We start from the raw sequence: 12,670 nt of genomic DNA on the forward strand, positions 1-12,670 counted from the left end.
TTTACCTTTTTACTGTTCTAATAAATAGTCTACAACTCTACTGTATCCACAATATATTGCATTGTGGGACACACACTACTATACCCACAATATATTACATTGTGGGACACACTACTGTATCCACGACATAAATTGCATTGTGGTACACACTACTATACCCACAATATATTACATTGTGGAACACATTACTCTATCCACGACATAAATTGCATTGTGGGACACACTACTATACCCACAACATATCACATTGTGGGACACATTACTGTATCCATGACAAATTGCATTGTGTGATACTCCATTATATGCCATGACAAATTGAATTGTACTTTTAAACTATCACAAAAGGATAATAATAAAATTATTATAATCTTTTTTTGTGCTTTGTCAAAAAACTGTATTAAAGAAATTGCAACATACAACTAATAAGAGACATCTGTCAAGTTTAAATTATACCCCTGTGGGTGATGAAAGATAAGTTATCCTGGAATATGAATAATTATCAATAAAACAGTAGAAGCAATACAGTATTCATTAGTAGTTATCACATAAAGTGGGACGTGAATAGATAGCTCTTTGTTAGCTTCAGTCCCTTCTGGATGACATGCACTTCTTTAACATCCACGGAAAATGCTTTTCAATGGGAAATAAAGCTAAGCTCTGTCTACACTACAAATGTGACGTGTCCATATAAGGAAATGATGATATCATATCACTGCCATATTTGGGTATATCACTACCATATTTAGGCACATGGGCACATCACATGTCAATCTGGTTTGATAGTGTAGACAGAGCTTTAGAATTTGTATAATTTGATGACTGTGTGTAAAACTATCTTTTACTTCTGTGGGTAAAGGTACTTTATGTACCCCAGTTTGTACAACATAGCTTGTTTTTGGCAGCTCAGCGTATATGGCCTTATTTCACATTTACACTTTGACTATTGGGAAACATCCTAAAAATGTAAAAATTAGTCTACCACTTAAAAGATACCACCGTGTCAATATCAAGAAAACGAAAGAAAATGTCATGTTGCAAGACGAGAGGCGTAACTGATGATGATAATGACTACCACTTACAAAATAAAATAAGTTGACTTTGAAAAAAGGTGTGATTTAAAAAGTGGTTTTTATACGGCCATCAATGCATATAAATATTTCACTCGCCATTGCTACTGTAACGGTGTAATTTTAGTGTATCCGTTACTATACCATATAGTCTCAGCGGCAGGATTTCACACAGTCACAAAATGTACCAACAGCAAATATGGTTTATGGTCAGATACAGTTTTATTTAAATATGCAATGTAATACAGTCTGTTCTGGCTACATTACATACCTTTTCTTCTCTCTATTATAAATGTTTTATTCTACCAAGCTCTTTTCCTTCTCTTCTCTCCTCTTACCAGTACATCCATATTTTAAGGAACGGTCCTAATTAATATGCATGTACTGGGAGGGGACTATTTAGTAAAGGGAACATTCCATGATGATGAGGAAACAGTAATTGATTAAGGATGTGGGTTATAGGAGAGTGAATAAAGAGTACCTAGGGATAGGAAGAAACCACTAGGAATGTTAATAGATGGAGTAGGGAGAAATAGTGAAAAAGGGTTGTTGACCTGATGGTCAGAGTGTTACATTATTCCCTCTCTACCAAAGAAGTGTCCCACTTCGTATATTTAAAATAAAAGATAATTGTAATATAAAAGAAATTAAGTAATTAAGTAAATGCTGAAATTAAAACTGTATGCTAATTAAATTTAAGAAACAAAATCAAGTAATATCAAGTAAAGGGAATGAACTATCATTCCAAAATAAAAATATAATGATGATAATACATTACTACTGCTACTAGTAATTAAAAATAAACAAGTAATGAAAATTCGTCATCATATGCAATATATTACGTAAGTATACGAAATATAACAAAATATAAAATATTATAAGTTTTAAAACATGCAATTAATTAAAATAAGTTTATGCAAAAGTGAACCATCATTGAGAATAGAAAGTATAGATTGAAAAACACAAGTGAAGGAGAGTAAAAAGAATGGTGATATAGTATACATCGTAACATGTTTTCAAATATTTGTATAACGTTGTCGGCAAGTACGGCGGAGTTAGTACACAATGTAATAATTAAGCAAACAAATTTTAACAAGAGGAAAAAAATTACCAAATGTAGAACAAAACATACATGTAATTAATAAAATCCAAAACGTTTATTTCCATTCGTCGCCGGTTGTTTAAAACCCATAATCGCGAAAGTTAAGATCAGGTACGATCTAATGTCGGAATAAACAGTTCTATGGATAATAAATCTAACGTGACAAGAACAATGACAAATTTTGACTATCGATGTGGCTATTCGAATTTGCCTGGTCGCAGGTCATTTAATCCCTAGATAAATATATATCATGTTCAGGAACGACACTAAATGGAACTTAATCGAGTGCCAATAGTCGGCATGATGATCAGAACACAATGAAGTGTATAATCTAATCAAGACACCATAACATAAATCACAAGGTAAAAGACAAAATAATATTAAACTCAAGAAAAAGTGATTGCCTAACACATACAGTAGTCGGAGTAAATAAAAAAAAGAATAGAATTAATGATCGGCATTAAACAAGTAAACTTCTCACATTTACTCTGTTCTCGGCAATGAGTAAATCTGGTAAACAAGGTTATACAATCTAAACAACTAAATGTACCAATATTATGATATTTACAATGAGATTTTTAAAAAAAATCCATTTAACGAAAAAAAATATTTGAAAACAAACTTCTTCACAAACTTAAATTTTAAGCCTATTAAGGAAATTGCAAATTAAAGTAAAAACTTTAAAAACAACAGAATGACAAGTCGGTCATGTTGAATTAAATGTCATATCTAGCAGGAGGGTTAATTTTTCGGCCATACCTTGTTCTGACGGATTGTTCGACAAAGGGTTTCAGTCTGTCGTGATGTATGCGTCGGGATAGGGGTTTAAGGGTGTTGGAATTTTGGAGTAGATACGTTCTGCCTCCCTTATCTACTTTAGTTATGAGGTAGGGTCCAATCCAATTCGGTGTTAACTTCTTTCTAGAATTTGCTGGGTCATCTAGCCAAACTTTGTCGCCAACATTGTAAGGGGTAAAACGTGCGGCTAAATCATATGTAAATTTCTGCCTTTCCTTTTGTCGTAAAGTATTGTCTAGGGCCATTTGGTGTGCATCTTGTATTCGCTTAGCGAGATCGTCAACATATACCGACTGCGAGTGATGAGCTATAGGGGTTTCACCAACTGAGGGGATATGTTGGGGTAAGCGGTCATTTCGTCCATGGACTAGAAAGAAAGGACTAGTGTGTGGAAATTGGGGTATTAACAGCCGTATTTCCCGAACGTAAAAACATGTTACAATATTATTATATCTATACATATATTATATCACCCGAAGAAAGAGGAGGTTATAGAAAAGAACTAGAAATGATGGATCACTTACCACTTCGTTAATATTGTGTTCAAATCAAGTTGAATATACTGTGGGCTATCCAAAATAATGTTTAAAAATAAATCAGCCAAGCCATCCACAAACAAAATGTTTATAAAAAGTTCCATCTGCGACTCAAAAGTATTAAACAAATTTTATACGTATCAAAGTTCGTATAAAGCGTTCAAAATAAAAAATGTCAAAAGAAAGTTAAACAAAAGGTCGCAAAAACAGTTAATGATCAATAGTAAAAAATCAACTTATTTTCGGTCTTCGTTCTTCGTCTCTTTGCCTCGGTGTTTTTTTTCTTCTGTCTTCCGTTTTCTATTTCTGGGGTTGGTCCTGCAATTGTTTCATCCAATAATCTTCTTTTCTTCTTCTTTTGCTCTTCTTTGTCCGTGTTCATTCATCCATCAGCATCTGCTGCTCCACAAATTCCAAATCTGATCCATCTTCTTGTTTTTTTTTTCTTCTTTTTTCTTTTTGTTTTATTGGCTTCTGTGGGTCCAAATTGGTGTGGGAACCAGTTGTAACGGTGTAATTTTAGTGTATCCGTTACTATACCATATAGTCTCAGCGGCAGGATTTCACACAGTCACAAAATGTACCAACAGCAAATATGGTTTATGGTCAGATACAGTTTTATTTAAATATGCAATGTAATACAGTCTGTTCTGGCTACATTACATACCTTTTCTTCTCTCTATTATAAATGTTTTATTCTACCAAGCTCTTTTCCTTCTCTTCTCTCCTCTTACCAGTACATCCATATTTTAAGGAACGGTCCTAATTAATATGCATGTACTGGGAGGGGACTATTTAGTAAAGGGAACATTCCATGATGATGAGGAAACAGTAATTGATTAAGGATGTGGGTTATAGGAGAGTGAATAAAGAGTACCTAGGGATAGGAAGAAACCACTAGGAATGTTAATAGATGGAGTAGGGAGAAATAGTGAAAAAGGGTTGTTGACCTGATGGTCAGAGTGTTACACTACTTTAAGAACATGTCTCTGTGCTAACTTTTAAGATTGAGCTGAAATATTATGAGGATCAAACTCCCTCCTAGATACAACACTGCTACCTAAAAGCATGTTTGTATTGTCATAATTTTTTAAGTCATAACAAATAAAATCGAATCATCAGTATAACATGCAATTGTAACAGTATCGTGTCATTGAGATTTCAATAGACTACTGTAAATGCATTTATTTTCACACACCCTCAGATTCCACGAAAATAAACAATGTCGAAAATCAAGGACACACAAAAATAATGTGTTTACAATAAATTCTGCAACTTCAAATAATTGGGGAAATAAATTTTGGAGTAGAAGATTTTGAATGAATTGTAATTGTATGAATCAATCAATCCATTTATCACAGAAATTAACCCTGAAAAGACGGAGCTAAATTGAATATAAAAAACAGTAACTCACGATACATGCATCCTCCCTCGCCATTCAAGCGTGACCACCCGTGACAGCACTTGTACTTGGTGACGTAGTTACTTTCGTATACCATGCGGTATGATGTATAATATGCAGTTCTGTAAAAGTTGAAAAATATAATATCTAGTTTGACAAAAAAGTGAGGTGCCCAAATATGGTAGTGATATGCTCAAATATGGTAATGATATGACATTATCCTGTCCATAATGGGCACATCACATTTTTTGTCACATAAAGTTTGATAGTATAGACAATTATAATTTACATTTTTACATTTTTTTAAAGTTTGGGTTCTAACACTTTCCATCTTCAAAAAGGGATGGGATTCTTCTGTTATTAATATACCTTTCATAAATAAAGTATTCTAAAAATAATGGTTGATGCCTTAATGCACTGTATTTTTTATAAAATGGAAACAGCATTTCTCACTAAATTGCATTCAGATATATTCAAATTAACTAAGTTAATCAAACCTTATAGATTTTGTATAATTATAGCAAAAATGTTCCTAAAATAAAAAAATTGTCATGAATTTATTCCTTAGATAAACTATGTTATTAGATCTAATTTTTGGTAATTTTCATTAATTAAATTTAACCTATTTTTAAAATACACAATTTACACTATAAATAAAAACATGCCAGGTGTCAACTTTGCAAATTTTTAAATGCAAGATATCCTTATTCCTTATTGCAAGCTACCAATTTACAGGCACAGATTCCATTCAGTACCTCTTCCTCTCACTAATTTAGCCCATCATCCTATGTTTTTAATTTCGAGGCATTTGGTCCCAATCACTCAAGGCATGTATGGCCTTAGGCATGTCAAAAGTAAGGTTTACCATTTTTTGAAGACGACCCTAGACTTGAGGCATTCAGGGCTTGACAGACCCCCATCACTGCAGGCATTTGGTAATTGAGGATTAGGCTTGTGTAAATATTTATTTTTATTTGGCATAATGTAGTACTTATCGACACAGCCATCTCCTCTCTCTTTCCTGTACTTGTCTAGCTATAAACTAGCATGTATCTACCCCCTGCCCACAACAATAACCCCAAACGATTTTACATAGATTTACCTATTATTTTTCTAAGCCAAAAACTTATGTCTAGCCTAGCTCTAGGATGGGCTAAGTCAAACCAAAAACTCACCTGCGTTCATATCCAACACACCAGTTAGCACTGTAACCGCAGTTGGGCCTCCATACTTTGACAGTTCGAGTGAAAGCTCTTACGCACGGCCTTCGATGTCCTACCATCGCTACCTCTTGGTATGGGCAGACATTTGGCCTGAAAATCGGTAATAATAAACAATTTGTAAATTAATTTACACAATACTTACACATTTTCCTTTGCTAATGTTGACCACCTACAACACGCTGACACCACACCGATACAACCTGTCCCATCATCCCTAGGGTGACGATTAAAGGTGGTGTGGTGGTGGTGTGAACTTAGCCTTCCTTGCTGACTCGCTGCATTATTTTTTCGCTAAAGATAAACGCAATTAAAAATGCGAAAGAAAATATGAAAAAACCGCGATAAATATCAACATTCACTACATATTTTTGTATGTGATTTTGTTTGTAAACGAAAGTCATTAATTTATATATTAAAATAGTTCATTGTCCGGTTTGTTCTAACAATCTTAATTACAACAGCCGCAATGTAAACGTCACAGCTAAGTTTCCACCAATCACATTCAATGTTGTATTACTTCAAGGCAGAATGTGAAAAAGTGCGTAATTTCCATTTATGCAGTCAAAAAAAGAAACTTCTTTTAGTGCCGTTACTTGTGAAGGTTTTTTAAAGGTTTTATGACCCATACTATTATAGTAAGGCACCGTTTACCTCTTCAAGATACTAGTAGTAGTTATATTATACTCATACCCCTCAACCAATTTTTGATAATAATAATTAATAATGTAATAATTCATTTCGGAACTTCACTTTTGTAACAGTGGCACACTTCACATTTTGAAGGTGCGTCCAACAACAATATATAATAAATGAAAGCACAAGATAGACAAAAACATAGGTAATCTTACTTAAAATCTACATAACGCATAAAACCGACTTTACCTATTTTATAGCTATATAACCAGGTATAACAGGTAATTTTTTTATAATTAGGGAACTAGAGTAGATTTTTAATCAAATTATGTCACTCACAATGTCACAATACATTTGAAAGGTAACAGAGTTTAACAAATTGTTGTCCTGAGTTGTATACGAGGAGCAGGAGGAGTTGGTTAATGGTTTCAATACACGAGAGTTAATGAACTAGATAACGGGGTTCTATTCAAAAGAATTCTGGGGACAATTTATCGGGTGGATTGCGTGCAATGCAGACAATAGCCACCGCATTCTTTTATTGTCCACAGATTGAATCGGATTTTAACGATAACTTAAAGGGACGTCAGACATGCTAGCTAACTTTGCACTTACATGCCAGGTTGGAGAGTTCCAGATGAGTGGCCTCCAGAAATTATATTTGTAGGAGGCGGTGGATTGTACCCGTTTGGGCCGTTATTAACATTGCCAAAACCTGAATTAGGAGAGCTCCCGCCGAAATTGGATGACGACGACGCCGGGTTGTACGCGTTTTGGGCGCTTGCAGGCTGATACGGACTGCCCGGATTATAAGCGTTGCCTGTGGTGTAACCAGGGTTTGAGTACCCTGTCTGGGATGGGGGTTGCTGCTGGTCTCCGTAAGCTCTGCTTCCAGCGTTGCTATTAGGTTGCGTATAAGTCCCCGTAGGTCCACTTTTAGCTTCTGCGTACTGGTAATGCTGTTGATATTGTTGATACGCGTCTCGCTGCTCGTACGTTAATCCAAAAACAAGACAACTCATTTCCAAGACTAAAACTAAAACGGTTAATTTTCCCAACATGTTGAAATAGATTAATTCCTAAAAATCCACGATAAAAAATCCTCCAAAAATTAAGAGAAACAAATTAACGATGTATAAGGAAAATTCCCAAATGACCGGGAATTTTCCACTAACTTCGAACAATTTCAATAAAAATCCGACAAGTTAAATTCCACTTTTATATATCAATATACACCGTTACACTCAGAGGTAGCAGTATGTGTCGCTGTGTCATCTAGTCAAGTGCAGTACTCAATGAAAAATAATTACAAAAGTACAGTAAAGTCTCTGCAATCTACTTCACGCTCCAATAAACACAGAGGGCGCACGTCTTATGAATATTTATTTTTTAGTTTATAAAGTTTCTTAAACACGTAAGAGGAGGGTGATTAGCAGCACTGCACGCATTATCTTATCTGATTACATTGTTACTGTTGTCTGGTCTCAATTAAAAAAAATAAAAACCATTTTAGATTTATTTTTCAAGTACAGTAACTGAATTCTTAGTTTTCAAAGTTTGTCTAAACTTTGTAAAGCATAGAGGGCGCAATTTCGAATTGCAATACACACAAAAAAGATAAAAAAACTAACCAGATAAGAGTTTTGTTTACAGTACTTCTGGTCTAAAACTAGGTTTCCACTTAGACGCAACGCAATGGTGTACGCGCAACGCAAGTGAGTTGACCAATCACAGGCGAGTTCGCGTGATCCATCGTGTCGTGATTGGTCAAATTAGTGTATCTGATGTATGTATATACGTGGAAGTTTCAATTTTTAGTTGTTTTATGGCGCAAAAGTGCAATAATGGCGTCGGATTTGTTTGAAGATTTTCCATACATAGCAGGCAACCACTATGCCACAAAGTTCATAAAATTCGGTATATACAACTAGCTTAGATAGCCTTGTTTGAACCATAAAAATTAATAATTATTATTAGTTGAGGATGAAGGAATACGTCTTATGCCGCCGATCTTCCATTCTCAAAAAGTAATTATTTAGTTTTAAGCTCTGTCTACACTATCAAACTTTATTTGGCAACATGTGATGTGCCCATATATGGAAATGATGTCACCACCATATTTGAGCATATCACTACCATATTTGGGCACACCACACGTTTTTTTTTGCCAAACTAGTTTGATGTTTAGACAGAACTTAAGTCTCCCTCCCTGATGATGTCCATAAAAGCAAACACAAATTTACTGGTAACATGCGCGACACGACACTGTCCGACGTCATTCATAATTTAAATGTTATCATAATTGACCAACATAACACCAATCATTAAAAATTACACATTTTGTAAAAACAATATATTTCAATCAATTATAACTTTTTTTTTTCGAGGGTGTAACGTCCGAGTGTTGGTCTCACGTGTACTCGTATCAATGACGTCATAACCCTCGATACCCACTTGTTTTATCTTTACACATTGATGCGGAAAACATAAAGTTGCATTTGGCACGTGTCCAATTTTTAACGGAACGCGCCAATTTATAAAATCTTAATTTTAATTTTAGTTTTATTTTTGTTTTCGCTAGGAATTATCAATAAAATAAAACGTTTAACTTCATGGAATGCCTGGCAAGCAGACTTATGAATAACCCTTCCTGTCTGCGTTATTAGGCCTAAGCTCGTGTGTAATATTGTATTATGAGTGGAGGGCTAGCGTTGGTTTCCTTTAGGTTAAAAGTAAATTATCCTATTCGTGATGTTTTTTAACTGAATGTCACGTGGCAATCACACATTCTATGAATTTTAATTATTGCTAAATCTTAAAATAACACGTCATAAAATAAATTAACAGCCAGAAATAAAACTTAGGACTAAAGCCCACGTTCTTATCAACATTTCCGAAAATATTTATATTTTATAGTTTAAGCGCGAAACATCAAATAAAAATGTTTTCGGGTAAGTCACACGATCCCAGATTCAGTTTCGCTGTTCGGATAAAACTCCGGCCTCCGTTACGCTTTCCGATCCGTACGATTTTTACGAAATTCGGAATGACATATAACGGGTCGGTTCTCTTAAACTAAAACAATACCATTTCTGGTGTGTTTTTTTTTATCCGGCCACCGGAGCGAAATCCGGGCTCTATGACCGTAGGGCTATCTATTATTCATAGAAACTTCGCGCATGCGCACAGGTGATACTTTTGTCTTTGAACTTTCTGGAAATGCTGGTCTCTGTTATATTTCAGAAGATTAGGCCTAAGTGACGCGTTTTTGTCAAATGGCAACGGAATAAGTATGCCTAGATAATGTTGATATATACAGACCTAAATACAATTGATTAGACTAGTTTTAAGCTCTGTCTACACTATCAAACTAGTTTGAAAAAAGTGTGATGTGTCCAAATACGGTAGTGATACACCCAAATATAATTATGACATCATCATGTCCACGGGCACATCACATTTTTTGTCACGTAATGTTTGATAGTGTGACAACAAGGCTTTACATCACAATCGACATACATGCCCATATTAAATAATATTTTAGTCGTTGCTGTGTCGATATACAGGCCTAAAATGTTTTCGATGTACAGGCTATAAAGCTCTGTCTACACTATCAAACTTTATGTGACAAAAAATGTGATGTGCCCATATATGGACATGTTGATGTCATATCACAACCGTATTTGGGCATATCACTACCATATTTGGCCACATCACACACTTTTTGTCAAACTAGTTTGATAGTTTAAGACAGAGCTTTAGCTTGATAGTGGGGCACATTCCTCATGTGTAGGCCTACAAATAAAACCTAATCATCAAGATTCCTCATCGGTGGTTATATTAGCTGACACACACAGTTCTCTAGATGATTTTTGTATATTTCCCTTTAGGTCCGATACGTACAGCTATCAGAAAATGAAACTGATTTTAATCGATGAAATTTATCAGAACGATCTACAGACGTGACTCAGTTGAGGTTGATATATGTCTTGTATCAATTTCCAGACAAGTTATTGAATTAGTCTATACCATAAAATAAAAATCGTTCCCGATTCGAAAGCATTCATTTTATATTTATATAGGCATGAGTGTTCATTTTTATAGTTGCGGAAAAAACGAGGAATTGGTAGGCCTTACCTCAGAAAAAGACTCGTTTAGTGGAGAAATGAATTTAAGTCTTTATATATATAATTATATAAAGATTTCTCCATTCAGTAAGTAGCCAAAAAGGCAATGTCATGGGCGTGGTACGGAAGAAGTAGTGGGCGGAGAAAAACACAAGGCATTATCAACTGAATGAAAATTGACGAGGTTCAGTCATGTAGGCTTAATGTTCGACAATATTACACAATTAGCTGTAGGCCACTGTCTCAAGGGCGGACTGAAGGTAGATGTAATAGGCTTTACATAGCACCTTGACACTGAGCAAGTTTAATCGAGTATTTAATATATCACGACATGACAATATACCCTATGTACTATGACGTATGTTTGAGTGCATTACCTTGGCTAAAAGTTTGATTCACAAACGGGACGCAACACAACGACGTAAAGGGAGTTAATCACAAGCTACACTGTTCGGATGGTCCGTCGCGTGATTAGTCAATTTATTTCAAGTTATTTCAAATTACCACCAAGTCGGAACCAAGATTTAGCATTAGTATGATACTTTCTGAACCAATAATTGGCAGAAAATGCATTGCAATGAAATGGTGTATGGAAGCGGCTCGAAGAAAAATCGGGATAAGAAAATAAACTATGCGACACACATACATACAGAAAACCTCTCCTAGGCACCCCTATTCGTCAAACGCACGAGATGCAATATGTTTTAACACCATGACCAACTCCTTTCAAGGGACACATTATAAGGTACACTTTGGTCCGATTAAATATATTTTTGGTAGAAGATAATGGGACTCATATTCAAGGAACACACTATGGGAACATGAATGAATGAACCGGGACCTAGGCTACATTTAGGTCCCGAATGTGGCTCCATATGGGTATTTTAAAGAGTGATGATGCACGTCAACTGCTGCTCAATTCAAGCCTTTACCCTGGATAGCTCGTTTCCTCTTACAATAAATTGATTGGTACCGTATTTAACTTCGTTTCGCTTTTAAACATGCTATGAATCTGACGCCCATGTTGCTATTCAACGCGTTCCCATCTAATGATGACGCTGCGATTTACTAGACTGGGAACAACCAAGTGACGTCACTCCTTCTTGTTTAATCTGAGGATTTTCGAAGGCGCCAAGTATTCAATTTTAAACCTTACATTGCGTATTAAGCATAATTCTAGGCGGAATGAATTAATGAAAACGTTAGCTTATTACATCCCAAATGTATTTTAACAAGGTCATCTTGCGAACTTTTTTTTGCATATTTATGTAAGCAAGCTTCACAAAAACTTCTCACCTTTTTTTCGTATTATCAGTTTCTCCATTCAGAAATCATTACTCACTGATTAGCTATTTTTGTCTATTTCATCCGTTCATAAAGAATATAAGTGTTGCAATATCACGAATCGTAACCATAAAATAGCTTATTACATCCCAAATGTATTTTAACAAGGTCATCTTGCGAACTTTTTTTTGCATATTTATGTAAGCAAGCTTCACAAAAACTTCTCACCTTTTTTTTCGTATTATCAGTTTCTCCATTCAGAAATCATTACTCACTGATTAGCTATTTTTGTCTATTTCATCCGTTCATAAAGAATATAAGTGTTGCAATATCACGAATCGTAACCATAAAATAATAATTTAGAAACGTTTTTTATAATTCATATCATGGATTCCTTTTATCACATAAATAAAGGACGGTTGGTCTTATCAACTTACAGTTAGAAATTCTCCTCTGGGACACCTATTTAAGGGGAAACTTTTGTGAAACAAATAGGGT

The 12,670-nt window shown here is 34.9% G+C and overlaps 1 protein-coding gene across 4 annotated transcripts in view; it reads right to left on the reverse strand.

Moving 5' to 3' along the window:
• Positions 1 to 8,039, reverse strand: part of LOC140045221 (uncharacterized) — a 121,242-nt gene extending 113,203 nt beyond the window's left edge. For all 4 annotated transcript variants that reach the window (XM_072090039.1, XM_072090038.1, XM_072090036.1 and 1 more), the window contains exons 1-3: positions 7,377 to 8,039; positions 6,081 to 6,218; positions 4,918 to 5,027 (exon numbers count right to left, since the gene is read on the reverse strand). In XM_072090039.1, coding sequence (XP_071946140.1) covers positions 4,918 to 5,027; positions 6,081 to 6,218; positions 7,377 to 7,822 — 694 coding nt within the window. In that variant the 5' untranslated portion in view covers positions 7,823 to 8,039. The remainder of the gene's footprint in view (positions 1 to 4,917; positions 5,028 to 6,080; positions 6,219 to 7,376) is intronic.
• Positions 8,040 to 12,670: the final 4,631 nt, after the last annotated feature.

The sequence above is a fragment of the Antedon mediterranea genome, chromosome 3, assembly GCF_964355755.1.
Source record: "Antedon mediterranea chromosome 3, ecAntMedi1.1, whole genome shotgun sequence".
In the NCBI taxonomy this organism is placed as follows: domain Eukaryota; kingdom Metazoa; phylum Echinodermata; class Crinoidea; order Comatulida; family Antedonidae; genus Antedon; species Antedon mediterranea.